We start from the raw sequence: 19,088 nt of genomic DNA, 5'->3' as shown, positions 1-19,088 counted from the left end.
CTATTTGGACTATTCCCTGTTAACCTCACAAAAGACTCAACCCCAAACCCAAGTGATATCCTGTCGTCCCGTCGGGCACGCCCCATCAATCATGATACATCACTCATACCATAACAAAAACAACCCCAGCACCTGGCTCCGCAAGTGCCTATCCCACCCCCCCCCTCGAAAAAAAAAACACACAAACATAACCCCCACAACCCCCCCCCCCCCATCACCACAGCCCCCTATGTGGCCACCACACAAACAACACGCAACACCTACCCCTCCTCAACCCCCACACCCCGCACAGAAGCCTCCTCCCCCCCGGCCTGCCCCCCAGACCGCTCCCCATTCCCCTCCCCATCCCCATCCCCATACCCAGTCACACCCACAGGCGAGTTGAGCAGCCAGCGGATGAGCAGGAGGGCGTCGGGGGGCGGCACGCCCGGGGCGCCGCCCAGCTCGAGCTGGCGCGACTGGCGCAAGATGATGGTGTTGGTTTGGGGGTCCATGTGCGCCTGGGTGATGCGTGCGTGGGTTTCGAGTTGGAAGGTGATGATGAGGATCTGGGGGGTGGTTAGTTTAGTTGGTTGGATGGATGAGGGCGAAGGAAGGGGGGAGGGAGGGTCTTACAGGTTTGGTGTGGTGGTTGGTGAATTGCTTGAAACGGGTCTGCGCCCACAGGCAGGCGACGGCGGCCTTGAGCTCGCTCTCGAGCGCCTTGCCTTCTGGGGCCACAGTCGGGTTGAGCATTGTGATTCCGAGATGGGGTGTGTCGGCGGCGGTGGGCACCATGTAGTATCCCGTCAAGTACATCTCCACGCTGTTAGAGCAGTCGCCCATCGGCGACGAAAAGCTCATGTCTTCTTGGTCGACCTTCTTGTAGATGTTGCTTGACATATGTGTTAGATGCGAAGGTTGGGGGAGCAGCGGCAAAGAAGCTGAGAGCAACGTACATGGGATGTATTTGATCCTCGTACTCCATACCCAAGCCACGAAAAACAGAATCGAACCATCCTAGCCTCATCTCAGCGTAGGTGTAGCCGGCGTTCGGAACCCACTCATCATCGCGGAGGTGCTCCGGTTTATCCTTCCTCGGGCGCCAATTGGGCCCCCACCTCTTAAGCCTTTCCTCTAGGCCGCTGATCTCGCCGTGATAGGGAACAAAAAAAGGCGGCTCAGAATCAAAGGGTGACAGGTTATCAACGTCGAGATCTGCCCCCCTCACAACACCAAGACGATGGAGCGCAGCGTCGTCTAGCGTGCCAGGCGCGTGGAATCCCAAATGCTGCCACAGGGCCATCAACTGGCGGTACTGCGTCCGCTCGAGACTTCGGCGGTTAATCTGTTCCATGGTGGCAAGAAAGGGGTGTATGTAGTGTTCGACGCAAAAGTGGTGAGCTGTTGAAGGTAGCGTGACAAAGGTCTCGTGTCTTGACCGAGGGCGGGTGGGCGGACAACAACTTGTTTTTGTTTATCACACAGTGCATGCAGCTCTCAACTGTCAGCTGTTGTCATGCACATCATATCTGATTGGCTCAACCCCGGCGTTCTGCTTTGGGCCCCCGAGGGAAAAAGATGGTCCGCTGGCTGCTTCACATACTCACGTTGCGGAGGTAATTCACTGCGGATCAGGCGTCAGTTGTGATACTCCAGAACCTCATCAACCCAACGCCACAGCCGCCCATCCGCCACAAATTGCGGGTTCATCTTGGCTGCGAATGCCACCTTGCGCGCCAATGCTAGTCTCTGGGCGCCAACTGCGTCGAAATACTCCTTCTCCCGCCGACTGATCTCACTTTGAGGCTCGTCATCGGCCGCTAGCTCGCTGGCTAGTGCGAGTGCATCGTGGCTCGTGGCTCGTCTCGCCAACGTGGTTGATAAACTATTGGTGTCGTCTCCGTCAACTCCAGAAGTTGCAGGTCCCCCGGCAAGCGTGTAGAGTGCCTCAAGATGGTCATAATCCTGTAAAGCATCCAGGTTGACTACGCGCATGAATCGTGAGACCATCTGGCTGGCCTTCCAGTCGTTGGGCTCGATCTTGCCACCACTGATTGTCATATTTTCCGCTTCAATGCCGGCGCGGAAGGCATGTACCAAGGACAAATCCAACAGCAAGTCCCTGGGATGTGGCAGGCCTGGGGTAGCGAATAGCTGGACTGGAGGAACTGTCGAGGAGAACGCCCAGTCGATGACACACGTGATGTTCAAGTCATCGTCAACGAACAGGTTCTAGACGCTGAGGTCGTGGTGGTAAAGGGGGAAGCCGGGGGCCGACTGGTTAACGGGACGGACCATGCGGGGGATGATAGAGTCCCGGAGGAGGTCGCTCGCGAGGCAATACTGCAATCGGTTGGTGCTCGACTCCACCACTCCTCCAAGGGCGACAAGGTCGTTCCAGCGATCCGTGGCGGCGTAGTACTTGGCGAAGTTGGGGTATTCTTGTGGGACAGGGACAGGTGCACGTAGAACATGGTGGCCCAATGGAAGCTGCTCAGCATGGAGACACAGGGCTATGGCGAGAGAAGAATAATAATCTGCTTCGCTGTGGAAAGGACCGCGCGGGATGCCCTCAATCGCTGCCCGGTCTTCGAGAACGTGCCCGGGGGAGAGACACTCGCTAATGTAATATCCCTGGCCGCCTTCGAAGAGCGATCCGATTGTCGGAAAGCGTAGATCAAATAATTGGCGCGTGTAGCAGCCAAGTTGACGCATAACTTTCTGCTTCATCTCGCCTGTCATCACTCGGGCTGTGGTAGAACTGTTCGACCGGGAGCATTCATGGGTATGCGTTGGCCACTCGTACTTCGCAAGCGGATGACCAGTCGCTTTGCTCATCAAGATGTATGGAATCCCGATGTCGTTTTCGTAGGTGGGACTTGCGATCATCAGCGAAAGAATTGAACGAGCAGAAGACGTTGAAAACCTACCTGTAATGAAACACCTCTGGTACAGGGATGGCAGTGTGTTCTCGGATGTATTTCAGAGTAGCGACCTCGCTCGCTAGGAGACGCCCCGTGATATCTTTGGTCGCGGCGGAGGATGCCCGAGAGCAGGGAGCCCGAAACACCCATTCGACGCCATCATCGAACTCGAGGAAGATCGCCCAGTTTAGGGCCCCTGATCTGGGAAATTGAGAGTCGTCGCAAGTACACGGACGGCCTCGGAGACGTTCCGCTAACCGGAGGAGGTGGCTGAGACCAAAGTTGGCGTGGAAGAAGATGTCTCTTTTCCGGCGTGCCATTGGCAATTGGCACCTCGCCGGGCACATCAGACACGGAAAGAAGGCCACTTCTCAAATTCTAGGTGATTGAAATGACTTGCGAGCCGCGGGTAGCAATGCAAGCAAGGTATTATCAGCACTGTAATTTTTTTGTCTTTTGAGATGATTATAAAGACGTTGCTGAAATGGAGACGGGGGGTAATTGGAAACGATGCGTGCATGGTGCGGCACCTCATAGACGCCAAGGCCACACAGCATCATCCTCAGCACTCCGGCGGCACCCAATGTCACCAAGCACAAAATGGACGAAGATGTGTATCCGAAAAGAGAAAAGAGAAAAGGAAAGAGAGAAAAGAGATAGGGCTTTCAGGATCATCCCATACCGGCTCCCACACCCGGCCTAACAAACAGGCTTGATAATCCGACGCCTGGTCTTGTTGCCGTAGTGTTCCTTCTCGGCCTCGAAATACTCCATCTGTTGCTGTATCTTCCTCTCCAAGAAGGCCTGGCGCTCCTCTGAACCCTCCATGAATTCCTTGATGCGCGGGACAACTTCTTTCTCGTGTTGCTGATCGCGCTGTTCCTCGGTCAGGCCGCGAACCCTGGGCACCAGTTTCCTAAAGATCAGGTCCCAGTACACGATGGCGGTATGGCACCTTTGCACTGGGTATCAGCCGTGGCAATGAAATTCGAGAGGTTTGGGAAGGAAGAAAAGCGTTGAGCACATACCACTGCTCCAGAGGTGCCCATTCACTCGACAAGTGCGGCAAGAGGCCCAATGTTTTCTCGACTTCCTGAATGGCAGCACGCAGGTATCCGACCTGCTTGTTGTACTTCTCCTGAATGAGCAGCACAAAGTCCAGCTGTGATGCATTGAGCCAGATCGGGGGTACCATAAACTGCACCGGAACGACTCGGCTCCATTCCCAATCTACAATACCAACAAGGTTGTAGTCCTTGTCAAACAGAAGATTGCTTATCACATTCTCCATATCGCCATGTACTAGTACAGGTTAGCCAATGTAGCTGAAGCGGGCAAGAAGTTGTTCAACATACTCAGAGTAAACGGCCCTTGGTCGGCCGACTGGTCCAGCCACTCATCCAGAACGAAGCGCTTGAAATGGTGAGCGGCATATAGAACAGATGCCGGCTCGTCCTCATCCATACCCTGGTCTAGCTCTTTCTCAAGCTTGTTCTGGGCTAACCCTAGCAAGCCATCAACAAATTCGCGAGCTGTAGACAGGGTTTTCCGAGGCGGGAAGATGTTTCCGGGTTGCAAGCCGTCGAGTTCTTGTAGGGCGATATCTATCGCGAGCGGTCGGTTACAGACGGTGATCTCTTGAGGGTTGCAAGTCAAAGCTGACACATCACGCGAACGCAAGCCCAAGGCTCCAATCCGGGGAAACTCGAGTTGGCGCAACTGGACGTAAACGTCGGCCAGCTGTCGATGGAGGTGTTTTGCGGCAGCGGTTTGAGGTCCGGCAAAGATTAGGGAGCCCCATGTTTCGCCAATAGATTTGAATCCAAGGTCCTTGAGGCTGTGGCCGTCGACGTAGTCCATGATGATAAAGGGCAGCCCGTTCGGCGCTGTGTCTGAGAATGAATAGGCGTGCACTCTGGGTATGGGAATGGTGGTTTTGGCCGACAAGTAGCTATTTTATATTCAGCCCAAGATCTTTTAGGCAAAAGGAGCAATCGAGAAAGGAACACCAAGCAGGGCGTTGGGGAAGGAGGGGATGAAATCATAAACCCTTACCGCATGGTGGCCACTTCGATTTCAGTCTTTTCGTCCAACAGGATCTTGGGGAGGCTGATGGGTATTGGAATCCGGACGACCCAGTGTGACGAACCTACTCCAGGATCCTATCCTGTTAGGGTTCAGCTTCGTTGAAGGTAATCTCTCGAGGATGCTTAGGTTCGGTGCAGCCAAAGGGTGCACAACAATAGACTTGTCTCAACAGTAGGCTTGCGAGCTTGTAGCGAACTGTAGTTGTGATTGCTAACTGGAGAACTCCCAGAGCCCTCCAGAATGAGTGACTATATACTATCTACTATCACCCGTGTCACTGGTGATACTGGTGATAACGCCTAGGTTATCACCTCGATCACTAGTGACCCTGGTGATTATCACCTTCTTCACCCGTGATAATCGTGACGCTACTATGATTGGTTCCTTAAGCGATTGGCTGTCGGTGCGTCCCGCACCTCCGACTGCAGCCTCCCTGGCCGCCCTTATGGTCATTCATGACACCCAGCGTTGCCAAGGCGACTTGAACTCGACGAAGAAGCAGACATTAAAAGCGCCATTCTGGCGTGGCTGGAAGATAGTGCACGGGTCGCCGTCCCGGAAAGAAGAGGCGAGGCGACAGATATCGCTATCGCTGAGAGCGGCGACCCATCGATCCCGCTCCGCCTCAATCTCGTCCGTCTTCATTTGGCTCCTCATATTGAATGCAATTTTCAAAAGAATATTCGATCAAGATGATTGGGATCGGTGCAGGGCATTACAGTGCTGTACGTGTCTGCGTTGCAGCCTTTGATCTGTGTGGTTAGACGGTAGTGGTCGAAAGAGCGAGAGTTCGGCCAGCTGCAATGCCTTGGGGAAGGAGGTAACCACAGCCTTGAATTTCTCGGGCTGTGTCTGGATGTTGGTTGTTGGCTGTTAGCGCGCAAGCCGCGACAAAAATAGAAAAGCCCGCTGCGTGCTACAGGCACAAACTGGAATACTCCCAGCTGTCTCATTGCTACCAGACCACCACGTTGCCGACTCGCCCCAACAAGGTTCAGAGGCATCTCTTTCCTGTAACACGACAACAGTCATATTGAATACGACTAAACCCTGACTAGGTAGGTATAGGAATGTGCGTGTTTTATTTAATTTTTATTTTAACATTTTGTATCGTTTCTTTCCTTTTGCTTGATTTTCATTTTTCTTCTTCTTTCTCTTCTTACACCCCTTTTTACTTTTATTCCAATTTGCTCAGTTTTCCTTACTGTCTTTTTTTTTTTTTTTTTCCCCTTCATTTGTTGTATAGTTACCCTCGGTTTCTTTTCCATTTTATTTCTTTTCTTATTCCTTTTCTCAGGACGGTTTCTAAGTGTTGGGTGCACGGGGAGGAGGGGGCGGGGTACCCGTAATAATCTATTTCTTCTCCCCTCTATTGCTAGGTTCCTTTCCCTCACAGTTTCACTTACCATCCCATCCCCCATTCTGACCAACTTTCGTCGATAAACGCCAACCCATTACTCTGGCGGACCCACTCCACGCCACCGTCAGTTGTCCTGAGAGGATATAATGAACTTTCCAGAATCTGGCCCCATCTTCAATGGCCAGGAACGGGCTCAGGCCGTTGACAAGTTCCGCCGCATCATCACATACTTCGAAAACACCGAGCAGCCAGCTTCTTCTCAATACGGTCGCGGGTACAGTCGGCCAGCCCTCGTTCGGCATACGTTCGAATATGCGCGCTCGCCAGAGTCGCAGGACAAATTTCTCAAAGCTTTTTTCCAATCCCTCGCCCTCGGAATGCTCGACGACAACGCGGACGGCATAGATCTTCGTAACGACGATGAGATTGCCAGTCTTCGTGAGCTGTTATTCTCTTTTGCCGACCACCTCATTTACCATTTCTTTCTTCCATGTATGTCATGCTATCACATGTTTACAGCCCCTTCGGCCCCCTTCGCCCCCCTCTGTTAACGACCAGTTTTTGAAGTTCGAGCCTCCGCCGGAAGGACCCCTCAGCCAACACCCACCTACCATCTTGCAGTCCAGCAAGTCCAAACACAGGAGGAGCAGCAGCGGATGCAAGAGTTGGTGGGGACTCCTGAGCGTCTAGGGGCCTTACGGGGCCTTTGTCTTACTCGCGACCGTCACCGTTGCGTTATCACGCGTGCCTTTGACCAGGAAGAACTACTGACAGAGCGGTTACGCCAACCTCCTGCGAGAGACGACGATGGAAATGTGCTCAATCCCCAGGACGACTACAGCCATCTCGAGGTAGCACATCTTATCCCATTTGGTCTGACGAAGTCGGAGGGGGGTGACAAATTGGTTTGTAGCCTTTTTCTGTTTCTACTTAATTCACGCTGACATTTAAAAAGAGCGAGCCCAAGAAGGCTACCATGGCCATTCTTAATATGTTTGACGTTGGTATAATCCATCTTATCGAGGGCAAGGATATTGACGGGCCTCGCAACGCAATTACTCTTTCCCTCGAGATGCGCAGGCTTTTCGGGAAGTTCGACATTTTCTTCGAGCGTGTAGCAGGTGCTGCTGCAAATACCTATCAAATTCAGGCATTCCATCCTTTTTTGACGGCCCAGCTCCAATTTCCCGTTTACAGAACACTGTTCTCACACCCATATATAGACCCCCCGTTGGCACGACTTCTCGAACTTCATTCTGCCATTGGCCACATCCTTCACCTTTCAGACGCTGGCGACTATCTCAATGTGATTCTGAGGGACATGGAGGATGGGGCAATGGTACGGGAGGACGGGTCAACGCAACTCGGCGCTTTAGTCAACGTCGCTCTGCAGATACACACGTAACGGAATGTGATGGCGGATGCGCTCGAGAACCAGGATCCTCAAACGGAAAGGGGGCTGAACTGGAAAGGAAAATAAGAAGTTAAGAAAAGAAGAAAAAATAAAAGTAAGTTCAGTGAGAACCATATGGAGGGTCGGGGGGGGGGGGGGGGGGGGGGGTTGGTAGACTAGGGTCGTTGTTTGTCAACTTAGATACAGCGCCAACGTTTACCATTCTTCTCATTCCCTCACCAGCCAACTTTCATTCCCACGTAATAGGAGCCGTTTGGTTCGGTCATGACTAAATGCAGGGTTATGCGGTCAATGGAGAGAGAGAAACCCAGACCCGCAGCCACACGTCCCAAGTATTGGTCCGTGTCTTTCAGCCGCACCCAACCCACGAAAAGACCACACCCCCTCCCACAACACCAACTTTCAGCCATGGCCGAACCCTCCCTTCACACTCCCCCAGACCCAACCGGAGGCGAAATCCGGTTACTATTGCTGCTCCCAGCACCCCGCGACGCACCAATCCGCTGCCGCCTCGAAACAGTCCCCTTGTCATCCGCCCCCAAGTATGACATCCTCACCCACATCTGGGGCGCCAACAAGTCCGAAGCCATCACCCTCAACGATGCGCCATTCCCCGTGAGCGAGCCCATATCAGCAGCGTTACGCCGTCTCCGACCCCCATCCGGCCCTCCAAGAAGCGTCTGGATCGACGCGGTCTGTGGGGACCAGCAGGACCGGTGCGGGACAGAGCAGCAGTGGCGGTGGCGTGTTCTGCCGCGCATCTACGCCGAGGCGCGCCAGTTATGCGTCTGGATGGGCGAGTCGACGGCGGCGAAGGGCGCTGGGATTTCTGGGTTTCCTTGCCCCGACTGGGATGCGCGGACGCCGCCGCGCCTGTCTTTTGTTCAGGAAGCGGTTCTGGCTAGGCGGGTTGTTTTTGTGTGTGGGCAGAATGAGTTGACGTGGGAGGCGATGGGAGACTCACTGAGAGGAGATGTTGGGGAGGGAGTCCGTCCCGAGGCCGTGGACTTTCTCAGGCTTTACCACTCCATCAAGGTACTCCGTCAGAAGTGGCGTGACAGCAAACGGGACTTGAGCCCTTATGGGCTGCTGTACGAGTTCCGGTGGCTAGAGTGTGAGGACCCCGGAGACAGGATCTACGGCCTCCTCAACCTGGCACCTCGCATCCTCGAAGCGGGCGTGGTGCCCGACTACAGCACCCCCACCTCCGCGGCACACACATACGCAAATTTCGCCCGCAAAATGATCCAACACAGCGGGACGCTCGACATCCTCAACTACGTGCGTAAACAGCGCAGCCATCTTACCCCCACCCCCACCGAGGAAGCCACCACAAACAACAACCACAACAACCCCCTCCCCTCCTGGGCCCCAAACTGGACCACCCACAGCGCAGCCGACCCAACCCCCCTCCTCGACCGTCTCGACAACAACAACAACGCCTCTGCCTCCCACCCCCACCCCCGCTACCGCGCAGCCAAGCTCCTCCCCGCGCAGCCCCAACCGCACCCCGACCCCCACACCACCCTCGTCCTGCACGGCATCCGCTTCGACACGGTCGCCGCGCTCGGCACCCCCTGGCACCCGGAGCGCGACCAGCCACCACCCGCCTCCCGTGCGGAGATCGCCGCGCTGGAGCAGTGGGAGGCGTTGGCTTTGGCGGCGCCGGTGGCGTGCCCTTATGGTGGTGATAGGGGTGGGGATGGGGATGGAGATGGGGGCGGGGGTGGTGATGGGGGTGGTGGTGGGCGGCGCGCGGCGCTCTGGCGGACGTATATTGGGGACTTTGCTGGCGCGCGCAGCGCCCCCGTTGAGCATGCGGCCGTGGTTGAGGGCTGGTACGGCCCGGCGACCGTGGTGTCCGCGCCAGGGCCCGCTTCCGAGCGGCAGCAGCAGCAGCGGGCGCCGCTACGGGGCGCGTTCCGGGATCTGAGGGACTATGTTGCGGTGCGGTTTAAACGTGCCGGGGGGGTGGGGGTCGGGCCCGGGGCCGGGTGTGTGGTGGAGTACGCGCGGCGGGTTCGGGCGGTTTGTGGGCATCGCCGGTTGTTGGTGTCGAAGCGGGGGTATGTGGGGCTGGCTCCGTGGTATGCTGAGGTGGGGGATGTTGTTGCGGTGCTGCATGGCGGGCGTACGCCGTTTTTGCTGCGGCCGGGCGCGGTGCCCGGTGTCTACTCGCTGGTGGGCGAGTGTTTCGTGTATGGCATCATGAACGGGGAGGCGCTCTCGTGGGAGAATGCTGCGGCTGCGGCACGGGATTTTCGGATTGTGTAGAGCCAGAGTCGTCTCTTGTCCGAATCTCGGGAGCTGGCCTTGGTCTTGTTGGGGTGCATTTTACTGCTTGTGAAGCCGCTGTAATACAGATGGTGGTGTGGTTGCCTCTGAGGGCTGCCTTACAATTACCAACCGAGGTCTGGCCATTAAATTATGCGGTTAGTGTTTTCCTATCATCCCGGATGCATTGTCCGGAGAGCAAGAGGCGGATGGAAACCTTGTTTGATCAGGCGATGTTGGAAAGGACAGATGAACTCCCGTGTGGATTTACCCACCATACTTAGGCCGCCATGAGCGAATCCCTTATTAGTCCGGTGCATACGACGAGACCGTGACAGGAAGTTGAACTTCGGATAAAAGTGTGGATATGGACCCTTCTTGCATCGAACTCAATCCTTGGAAGTTTGGTGGGAGTTGCGCGAGCTAAGAAGCTTGGCGCCCGGTTCATCCAATCGAGGAAACCACATGCAGCCCAAGGCGGGGTGCTGAGTGCTGAAGGCGGGGGAGTTTGGGGGTCTCGGGGGAGAAACAGGCGTCTGGTTGGCCAATGCCCCGCTGCCATCTTGGGGTGTGACCAGCTGAGGTCTTGCTGCTGTGAAAGATAACCAAACAACCGCCCTCGGGTTTTTTTTTCTGCCCCTCTCTCTGCTCCCCGGAGGGAGCTGAGGAACTCTGCATTCTCATCTTCACCCGGTGATTTGAAGTTTGGTGGTCGGTTTCTGTGCTGGTCGGCCGAGTTGGGGCCACGCAACCGACATTGTCGAGACCTGGGACTGGAGCGCCTGAACGCGACAAATCCAGAAGCAAAACCACCTAAAACATCTACCTAATCTTGACGCGAGGGGCACACGAACACCACCACGACCTCGCACAACACGCGAAGGGACCAAACTAGGACAGGCAGAAACACGCCAGCCCACGCAAGCTCGCAGAATGGTAGCATAAATATCCTCGATAGGCATATCTACCTAGGGCTCTACACCCGGCCACCCGAGCTCCGCGCATCACAGCTTGCAGGTCTCATCCACCCATCCGAACTTCGACCCCGGAGCCAGCCCGGAGCAGGACTCCACCGAGCCTAGGCACAGGCACAAACGCCCGCTCGCCAACCACAACGACAATATCGAGTTCAGACTACCCGCAGTTTTTGCTGGGATCAAGGGGCCACGGTCCTGAACCCGACACCATGCCGTTGCTCGTGGTATTGGGAAGGTTTACTGCCTTCGCCGTGAGTTGATGCGCCTTGGGCAATCCCAGTTGCCCTGACTGTTGCTAACCACCGCCATGAACCACAGGATGTGTTCCTCTCGGGCCTCGTAAGTTTGCCAGTCCCCCAAATACATTCTTACCGGCCCTTCCCGATTTCCTACTGACTGGATCGATTAGGTTATCCCCATAATTCCGACCATCCTCCAACACCAAGCTCATGTCCCCCAGCAACAAGGTACGCAGAATGAAAGTTGGGCGAGTGATTAATTTGCTGACGGTTTTCTCCGCCTTAGTCCAGATATGGACCTCGGTTCTTGTCGCCGCTTACGGTGGTGCCTTTGCTGTGGTGTCTCGTGAGTTCCGCACTCGGTCAACGACCCTGGCAGGTCGAGTACCCAGCTAACCCTCTCCTCAAAGCTTTGATGCCCTTCCTCACGCGGCAGGGGCCAAAGGGTTACGCTGTGTTGTTTGCCGGTCTGGCCTGTGCCGCAGCTGCCTTTGCGCTCTTGCAGTTCTCCTCCGACCTCTCGTTGTTGATCTTGGCGCGTGCTCTCCAGGGTTTTGCGGCAGCTGCCTTCACAGGGGCATCGTCTGGGCTGCTTGCGACTGCAGCAATCACCGAGATAAGGTGGCTCTCGCCTGCCTTCCTCCAGAGCACCGCCATGGCGACAGCCCCCCTCATCGCCGGGTACTTGCACGACCATTACAGCCCTGATGCCCTGTTTTACTTCGCCTACGCCATCATTGCATTCGATATGCTGTTGGTGCTGATGGTTGCCAGTGTTACTCTAATAAATGGGACTGGCTCTACGGACGAGACAACCGGGCTTCTCGGGTCGGAAATACAACAAGGTGGCAGCTACGGTACGATAGCTTCGGGATCTGGGACTCACAGCAGGAGGTCGTCTCGGTCAATCTCGCCCACATCGATACCTGCAGAACTGAGCCAGCCTAACCCTTCCGCAACGCTCACTGATGCGGCCGTTTGGAACCGTCTCTCGGTTGCGCTCGGCGGATATCTGGTCGTTGGACTTATCGCCTCAGCACTACAGAGCGTCCTTCCTCTCTTTGCCCAGCGCCACTTCGACTGGTCGGTGCTCGAAAGTGGATACATGTTTGTTCCTCTCTCGGCCCCTGCTGCCGTTGCCGGGCTGCTCTCGGGCACTCTGGCGAAGCACGTGCCCAAGTCAACCCGGTTTCTCGCCACCTCCGGCTTTTTGGCTCTTCTCCCTGCCTTCCTTTACTTGGGCCAACTCAAAGATAATACCCAACTTGTACGACACGCGTTTCTCCTGACGCTGAGCGGCATCTCTCTTGCCACTGGCCTTTGCGGAGACCCTTTGTCGAAGGAAATCGCAAGTGTTTTGGGTTCTTCCACGCCTGACTCCTCGAGCGCCACAGCTCAAGCGACTGTCCTTCTCAGCATTACAAACGCTTGGGGCAGCCTTGCCGGGCCACTCTTTGCTGGCGCCGTTAGCTACCTCTGGGGCTGGCAGACCATGACCAAGTCCCTGGCCGTACTTGCTGCCGCAACGGGCGTCACATCCCTGCTGTTTCTCCAGGGCTGGATTGGCAACCCCTTCCCTGACACCCGGGCTCGCCGCCCAGGACCGGCCTCCGACGAGGAGTCGGCGCCGTTCTTGACGAACGACCGTTCCAACGGCGGTCCCCACGAACACACGGAGGGCTACGCCAACAAGGAGGACCGTTACGCACGGAGACAAGGCTCCGACGACGTATCGCCGCACACCCGCAGCGACGGCGACCGCAAGCCGCGCTCGCACCGCCGCCACTTCAGCGTCGACAACTTCTCCGTCGCCACCACCGCCGGCCCGGGCAGCATCGACTCCGCCACCTCCTCCGTCCGCTTCCAAGCCTCTCTCGAAACCCCAATCCAGCAGCAGCCGCAACCGCACCAACAACCACTCATCACCAGCAACAGCTCCCGCCGACCATCAACCACCTCAACCACCACCGCCGCCCCCGAACGACGCTACGTCATGCGCGAAGCGCCCCACGCACCCGCAACCGACCCGCTGCTCGCCGCCGGCAGCCTGTACGTGATCGACGAGGAGCGGGACATTGCAGCAGGCGGCGGCAGCGGCAGCGGCGGTGGTGATGGTGGAGGTGGGGGTGGGGGTGGGGGCGTTGAGAGAATAAGGCAGAAACGCCGCGTCGTGGTCTTCCCCGAGGGCGCGGCGCCGCCGGGCTTGTTGGAGAGGCATCGCCATCATACGGTCGCTATTAATGCTGTGGATGGGACGGCGAAGATGGTGGGGGGTGGGGCTGGGGAGGGGGCTGGGGAGGGGCATGCGGTGCATGTTACGGAGGATGTTGAGGGTGAGGGTGGTGATGGGGGTGGGGGTGGTGGGGAGGGATTTGAGGAGGCGACGTCGAGGCGGTATGTGGTGGTTGTTGTGGAGGGTGAGGATTATGAGGCGGAGTGAGGGAGGGAGGGAGGGGGTCGGGGCGGTGCTGGGGGGATGGAGGGGGTGCTAAGGGATGTTGTTAATACGATAGCGATGTGGTGATGTGTATAATGACCGTGGATGATGCAGACAGATACCCTGGCGGTGAGATGGCAGGACAGTTTGGAATTGACATCGCGTTTTCTTTTAACAGAATCAGAGTGTCGGTTGGAGGGTGGCTGTTGGGTACGCTGTTATTTGGCTCTGGTAGCTGTGTCTGGGCGCTTCATGATGGATATCGGACGGCCATAGAACATGAAGGTAGGCCACTTCACCCCCATGTTGACTTCGCACTCCTCAACAACGGGTGGAATTGGTGTAGTTGACAGACAAGTGTTGTGATGATGGTGTTATCAAATCGGGAATTGAGCCTGATGCCAATGTAGGTAGGTAGCAATAAGAGTTGGTGACGGTACAGATTAGGTACTCGGTCGGGTTATGCTCCGGCCCGCATTCCTTCCCTAATCCCACAAATCTACCTACCTTAGGTACCTACATATACTCCTCTACACATCTCATCTTTTGCGTTCTACACACAACTCGCAAAAACATCGCGTTTCGCACCATACCGCCGTCACAATGCGTCGCTCGTACCAAAAAAGCCCGAGGACAACCTCCAAAACTCCAGTTCGTAAATTCGCAATGCAACTTCTTGGCGATAACGTGAACCCCGTCGAGTCCCGTAACTCCCTCTGGCCTCTTGATTAAAATGGAAAGACGAAATCCGCCACAAACACTGTGGCGCCCTTGACATCGGCCGAGACGGTAAGCCCAAGAAGGTCCACCGGTGCAAGGCCTGCCTTGCCGTCAAGGCCCGACATAGTAAATTCCGCTTCGGGTCTGACAATATCAAGCTCGGGAGGGAGGAGAAGATGGGGTTAAAGTTTGGTGACGTCCAGCAGCAGTCATAGCCCGGTCATACAGCATATACTTTAATAGCCACGCAAGCCAAGTCGTCGACAACGGGGCCCAGACGATGGCGAAGACGACGCGTTGCTGTTTCATGCTCAGCCCGCGTCGTGAAAGGAGCGGCAACGGCGCGACGGGGCGAGGGAGCGAGCGGCCGGGCGTGACCCCGCGGCTGGCTGGGAGCGCTGGCTTTATAGCGGTGTGGAGAGGGAGGAATGGATCATGATGGTCTCGGCGAGTCGGTGATTTAAAGAAAGCAAATAGGCTGGGGAAAGGTAGAGGGAAAACGGGGCACGGTGTCACATGGTGTATAGGCTGCTCCTGGCCTTTGCCAGGCAAGCATGTCCTTTTGCTCAGTGTGGCACAGGGGTAACTCGGCTTATAGATGGAGAGCACCCTCGGACTGGAGAGCCAGGTTTCTAGCGCGCAAGGCCGACGGCGACGGGTAACGGGTAACACCAAAACGGAAACGGCATCGCCACCTGCCATGTTCATCGTCCACGCACCATTCAACTATTGGAGCTGGCGCCACTCGAGTCGAGCGGGGAAGGCTATGTCAGCGGGGCGTTTCTGCACGGCCGCGGTGGTCGCCGAGGGGAGGTAAAAGGCCAGGGGTGGAACCGAACGGATTTCACAATGGCTCTGGCATTCCGCCGTGGCCTTCCGCCCTTCTTACCTCAATTCACCGCTCTCTCTCCCACCGCTCCTTCTCACGCCGCTCTCTGGGTGGTCATCCGTTAGATGGATGTTGTGGTAGCAGCCGGGTTTGGCTGGTGGTGATTTCGGAGTTATCGCCGAACCCGCGGCGGCGGGACTGGGATGAGAGCTCTGAGGGGGATGGTACCGGAGTTGTGTGTGGATGGTGATAGTAATGGGAGCCACGGCGGTATGAAGGACCTTGTTCTTCCTGATCCGAGATCCTGCGTGGAGGGGTGAAAAACCGGGAAATAACGGGTAAGAGTGGAAGGAATAAGGTACAATCACCGCTGGCCGAACGATTTGGATTACAGTCGCCAAACAAGTCTTGACTCTAAAAAACGGATGATATGTTTGTTGTGTTGTGGTTGTCGGATAGGGGTTGGATAACCTCAGCAAGTACCAACGGCTGCCATTTAGCGTAGCATATATATCATATATACGCAATGGACAGACTCCAAGCCCGATATGGTTCTCTACCTTTAACAGAAGAAGGAGCTCATCGCGGCCCAGTCCTTACCATGCAAATTCAACGCCTTTACACCGAATATTTACGTACCTAGATACGTTGTTGATCTGGGCCTGTTTTATGGACGCTGAATGACGTGTGTGACGTCAGGGTACACCTCGCCCCTGAACCCCTGAGTAGGTACTTCAACCGCCCTCTACCCATTTTCCTTCACTACTCCATTGTAAAATCCAAATCACTCGCACCCATCATTAACTAAGGTACCTTTCAAATCAACTCAAAATGTCCGACTCAAGTAACCCTTTCAACACCAAAACCAACAAGAACCTCAACACCACGCAGAACGACGGCAACATTCAGTCGACTGTCACGGGCGCGGCCAAGGGAGCCACATCCATCTTGGGAAACACGGTCGGGGGGTTGACGAACACGGCCGGTGGCATCGTCGGCGCCGCGACCCGCGGGCTCGGCGAGACGGTCAACAGCGCCACCGGCCAGACCGGCAAGCCCGTGGGTGATGCCGTGAGCAACATCGGGTCCGGCGTGGAGAGCGGCGCACGGGAGGCAGCTAAGGGAGTGAAGAGAGCGGGCGAGTGGAAAGGGGCTTCTGAGTAGGTTGCAGTGTTGGGAAAGGTTTAGTTAAAAGTCTATGGTTCTTCTTCGAGTGAATGAACACACTCTCGTACTTCCATACTTGCCACTACATATGTATCGCTTGTCTATCATGCGCCTGATCGTATCCAAAACGCCAGGCCCTTACAGCGCACCCACCTCCAACCACCCAAATCCCTTTCACTCCCCCAAATCACCACCCAAACTTCTCCACCGCCACCCGCACCTCCCTCCCCTTCCTAATCTCCTCAGCACACACATTCCTCACCGCTCGGTTCAACCCATCCGGCCCCGACACCACCACACCCACCTCCTCCCCAGCAACCGCCGCCTCGCCAATCCACCCGCCCACCAGGCCCGCCACATCCGGCCGTCCAGCCTCCGCCGTTGGCTCCGGGATCACCAGCTCCAGCCCGCGCTCCACCAACTCTGCCAGCTGCTCGCTCGGCACCCACTCCCGATGCTCGCGCGAATGCGTCACCCACAACAGACACACCCTCCTCCTTTTCCTCCCACCCCCACCCCATCGCTTAACAATCTCCCCCCCACCCCCACCACCATCACCACCTCCATCACCCTCAAAAAGCAACCCCCAAACCAACCCCCACACCACCGCAATCCCACTCCCCCCCGCCACCAGCACCGCACACCCCGACCCCCGCAGCATGCCCAGCGCGTGGGGCGAGCCATACGGTCCGTCCAGCCGCACCGCCACGCGGGACGGGCAACTGCTGTGCTGACTGTGCTGACTGTGCTGGGCGTGCTGGGCGTGGTGGAGGAGGTCGCGGGTGAAGCCCGTGTGGGCGCGGATGAGGAGCGTTAGCCAGGCGTGGGGTGGTTGGGGTGGTTGAGGTTGGGGAGCGGCGGAGGCGATGGTGAAGGGGTGGGCTTGGAGGGTGTGTGGCCAGGCGGTGTTGGTGGGGAGGTGGGGGATAGTGAGGAAGACGTGGTCGGTGGGGCGCCAGCCGTGGAGGATGGATTGTTGGCTTCCCCACGGTGCCCACCACCACCATGATTGGGGTGAGGACTGGGGGATGGCCCAGTTGGTGGAGAGGGTCAGGGTGTCGTTGTCGAGGATGTGCAGGTCCGCGGTGAGGGTGGTGCTTTTGAGCGTCAGCCGCCATACGAGGCGGTCGACGAGGAAGATGAGCAGGGCGGTTGCGACGTAGGGCTGGCTTGTTTCGTAGTGGAACCAGAGGAAGGCGAGCGCGGCGATTTGGAGGACGACGTGTGAGGCGAGGAACAACTCGTACCACCGCTGCCGGAAGGAGGCGAGCGAGGTGAAGTAGAGGAGTTCGTACGAGACTAGCGCGCCGATGCCGCACAGGATGATGGGGTGCGTGAAATAGGTGTAGGCGGAGCGCGAGGCGATCAGCCACTCGCGCGCGAGCAGGAACTGCCAGAGGATCATGCTGACAAAGTGCATGGCGGCTTCGAGGCAGAGCAGCTCGCCCACGCGCCGGTGGAAAATGTTGAGGGCTTCGTAGGAGTAGCCCGTAAGACGGCGGAGGGGTTGGTTCTTGGCGCTGAGGAGGTAAAGCAGCGGCAGATTGACGGCGAAGACGCAGCCAGTGCGGTCAGCGAAGATGAAGAAGAAGTCCCAGCGCATCGGGAGGCGGTAGAAGTGGAAGAAGACGTTCAGGCCTAGCCAGGCCAAGATGAACAGGGACGTCCCGTTGCACGGGAGGGTCCTGTTAATGACGGGGACGGGGCGCGGTTGATACGCAAGCCAGGATTTGATTGCTCTGCCGATTTGGTTTCCTTTTTGTGGTCTTGATCCTCTGTCACGCGCCAACAGAGGAACCCGTTCGATATCGATATCTTTGGCATCCGTAGGTGGCGTTGCTGTCCCGGCCACTGTGCTGCTTGACGACGACGCAGTCGAAGGAGAAGCCGTGCCGTCAGCTCTGTCAGCCCCTGGACGTTGCCTCAACAATTGCCATTTCCGATTGTCGCTCCTGGTCTCGTGCCAGTGCCACGCCGTAAACACGAGGATGACGATGGCAATAGCGATGTTATAGCAGTTGACAATGTACCGGGCCTCGAAGAGGGATTCTAACAGTTGCCGGATGTATTCCACCTTTTCCGGGTCATTCATCCAATCCAAGTCGTCGTCGTCCACGCTCACCGCTTTCGGCCCCGTCGGACAGAGGGCTCGCAGAAACACAGGCAACGTGCTCCGCAGGGCGCCTTGCATCCGCAGGCAAAGTTGGGTGCCCTCCATCGCCGAATGAGGGTTGTTGTGACGCTAGGTGGGCGGCGGCGACGGAAATGGGGACCAAGCGAAATGAGGAGAAGTTGTGGGCGCGTGGGCGCCTAGCGAACGGCGGTGATGGTTGGACCAAGATCTAATCAGATCCTTTGATAAGTGGAACAGGCCGAGAAGCCGAGACGACGAGGACCACTCATCTTGGCATGTTGGTCATGGGGCGAGACCCACCGCTTGGGCTCGTGGGGGCCAGGGGCCGGGTTAGCCGGCGTTGTTGGGTCAGGACTCAGGGGACTCAAGGGTTAACACAAGTTGAACGGTTGAACTGTTATGTGGTTGAAAACGTGCAAAGGCCCGGAACCCCTTCATGACCCGACTATTGTGATGGCTCTTTCTATTCAATTACAAATCTATAACGATATCCTTGGCACTTAGCCAGCCCAACTCCAAGCCATGCAAATGCAACCCCTGGTT

General features: G+C 56.7%; 9 protein-coding genes across 9 annotated transcripts; 4 read left to right on the top strand and 5 right to left on the bottom strand.

Moving 5' to 3' along the window:
- Window positions 1–260: 260 nt before the first annotated feature.
- Window positions 261–1,336, bottom strand: F5144DRAFT_594256 (uncharacterized protein; the record flags this gene model as incomplete). The annotated part of the gene is made up of 4 exons (XM_066790559.1): window positions 261–548; window positions 616–874; window positions 939–961; window positions 1,211–1,336. The coding sequence occupies 4 exons, from the start codon at window positions 1,334–1,336 to the stop codon at window positions 261–263; spliced, it is 696 nt and encodes a 231-aa protein (XP_066641569.1).
- Window positions 1,337–1,478: 142 nt separating this feature from the next.
- On the bottom strand, window positions 1,479–3,226 carry F5144DRAFT_654238 (uncharacterized protein; the record flags this gene model as incomplete). Its single annotated transcript, XM_066793093.1, has 3 exons — window positions 1,479–2,136; window positions 2,221–2,860; window positions 2,913–3,226. 3 exons carry the CDS (start codon window positions 3,224–3,226, stop codon window positions 1,621–1,623), a joined length of 1,470 nt encoding a protein of 489 aa, XP_066641568.1. The 3' UTR covers window positions 1,479–1,620.
- A 158-nt stretch (window positions 3,227–3,384) lies between these two features.
- F5144DRAFT_622162 (uncharacterized protein) lies at window positions 3,385–5,929 on the bottom strand. The gene is made up of 5 exons (XM_066792094.1): window positions 5,457–5,929; window positions 4,962–5,068; window positions 4,262–4,857; window positions 3,935–4,208; window positions 3,385–3,861 (listed from the first exon to the last, which is right to left on the bottom strand). The coding sequence occupies exons 1-5, from the start codon at window positions 5,649–5,651 to the stop codon at window positions 3,606–3,608; spliced, it is 1,428 nt and encodes a 475-aa protein (XP_066641567.1). The 5' UTR covers window positions 5,652–5,929; the 3' UTR covers window positions 3,385–3,605.
- A 345-nt stretch (window positions 5,930–6,274) lies between these two features.
- F5144DRAFT_298577 (uncharacterized protein) lies at window positions 6,275–7,778 on the top strand. The gene is made up of 3 exons (XM_066783863.1): window positions 6,275–6,846; window positions 6,922–7,259; window positions 7,310–7,778. Exons 1-3 carry the CDS (start codon window positions 6,501–6,503, stop codon window positions 7,757–7,759), a joined length of 1,134 nt encoding a protein of 377 aa, XP_066641566.1. The 5' UTR covers window positions 6,275–6,500; the 3' UTR covers window positions 7,760–7,778.
- A 137-nt stretch (window positions 7,779–7,915) lies between these two features.
- On the top strand, window positions 7,916–10,500 carry F5144DRAFT_578183 (uncharacterized protein). The gene has a single exon (XM_066789253.1). The coding sequence runs from the start codon at window positions 8,033–8,035 to the stop codon at window positions 10,040–10,042; it is 2,010 nt and encodes a 669-aa protein (XP_066641565.1). The 5' UTR covers window positions 7,916–8,032; the 3' UTR covers window positions 10,043–10,500.
- An 868-nt stretch (window positions 10,501–11,368) lies between these two features.
- Window positions 11,369–13,530, top strand: F5144DRAFT_298539 (major facilitator superfamily domain-containing protein; the record flags this gene model as incomplete). The annotated part of the gene is made up of 3 exons (XM_066783862.1): window positions 11,369–11,486; window positions 11,545–11,604; window positions 11,669–13,530. A coding segment is annotated over exon 3 (1,857 nt), but the record flags the coding sequence as incomplete, so codon positions are not given.
- Window positions 13,531–14,148: 618 nt separating this feature from the next.
- On the bottom strand, window positions 14,149–15,669 carry F5144DRAFT_578176 (uncharacterized protein). The gene has a single exon (XM_066789252.1). The coding sequence runs from the start codon at window positions 15,121–15,123 to the stop codon at window positions 14,569–14,571; it is 555 nt and encodes a 184-aa protein (XP_066641563.1). The 5' UTR covers window positions 15,124–15,669; the 3' UTR covers window positions 14,149–14,568.
- A 332-nt stretch (window positions 15,670–16,001) lies between these two features.
- Window positions 16,002–16,414, top strand: F5144DRAFT_631358 (uncharacterized protein). Its single transcript, XM_066792456.1, has one exon. It carries the CDS (start codon window positions 16,076–16,078, stop codon window positions 16,406–16,408), a length of 333 nt encoding a protein of 110 aa, XP_066641562.1. The 5' UTR covers window positions 16,002–16,075; the 3' UTR covers window positions 16,409–16,414.
- A 184-nt stretch (window positions 16,415–16,598) lies between these two features.
- On the bottom strand, window positions 16,599–18,602 carry F5144DRAFT_494833 (uncharacterized protein; the record flags this gene model as incomplete). The annotated part of the gene is made up of 1 exon (XM_066786060.1): window positions 16,599–18,602. The coding sequence occupies one exon, from the start codon at window positions 18,600–18,602 to the stop codon at window positions 16,599–16,601; it is 2,004 nt and encodes a 667-aa protein (XP_066641561.1).
- Between the last annotated feature and the right edge of the window lie 486 nt (window positions 18,603–19,088).

Source organism: Chaetomium tenue (genome assembly GCF_020726465.1).
Source record: "Chaetomium tenue strain MPI-SDFR-AT-0079 chromosome Unknown F5144scaffold_5, whole genome shotgun sequence".
In the NCBI taxonomy this organism is placed as follows: Eukaryota; Fungi; Ascomycota; class Sordariomycetes; order Sordariales; family Chaetomiaceae; genus Chaetomium; species Chaetomium tenue.
Note: the sequence above shows the minus strand (reverse complement) of the source record. Positions and strands in the feature narration are given on the sequence as shown.

What these genes read in the sequence shown, in the direction of transcription:
- F5144DRAFT_578176 (XM_066789252.1), bottom strand. Translation starts at nt 15,123, where the DNA reads ATGAACATGGCAGGTGGCGATGCCGTTTCCGTTTTGGTGTTACCCGTT.
- F5144DRAFT_578183 (XM_066789253.1), top strand. Translation starts at nt 8,033, where the DNA reads ATGACTAAATGCAGGGTTATGCGGTCAATGGAGAGAGAGAAACCCAGA.
- F5144DRAFT_622162 (XM_066792094.1), bottom strand. Translation starts at nt 5,651, where the DNA reads ATGAGGAGCCAAATGAAGACGGACGAGATTGAGGCGGAGCGGGATCGA. An exon ending in AGTCGCCTTGGCAACGCTGG is followed by an intron (nt 5,069 to 5,456) that starts GTGTCATGAATG and finishes CTAACAGGATAG; the next exon opens with GATCCTGGAGTAGGTTCGTC. An exon ending in ATCGAAGTGGCCACCATGCG is followed by an intron (nt 4,858 to 4,961) that starts GTAAGGGTTTAT and finishes AATATAAAATAG; the next exon opens with CTACTTGTCGGCCAAAACCA.
- F5144DRAFT_298577 (XM_066783863.1), top strand. Translation starts at nt 6,501, where the DNA reads ATGAACTTTCCAGAATCTGGCCCCATCTTCAATGGCCAGGAACGGGCT. An exon ending in TTACCATTTCTTTCTTCCAT is followed by an intron (nt 6,847 to 6,921) that starts GTATGTCATGCT and finishes CAGTTTTTGAAG; the next exon opens with TTCGAGCCTCCGCCGGAAGG. An exon ending in CGGAGGGGGGTGACAAATTG is followed by an intron (nt 7,260 to 7,309) that starts GTTTGTAGCCTT and finishes ACATTTAAAAAG; the next exon opens with AGCGAGCCCAAGAAGGCTAC.
- F5144DRAFT_631358 (XM_066792456.1), top strand. Translation starts at nt 16,076, where the DNA reads ATGTCCGACTCAAGTAACCCTTTCAACACCAAAACCAACAAGAACCTC.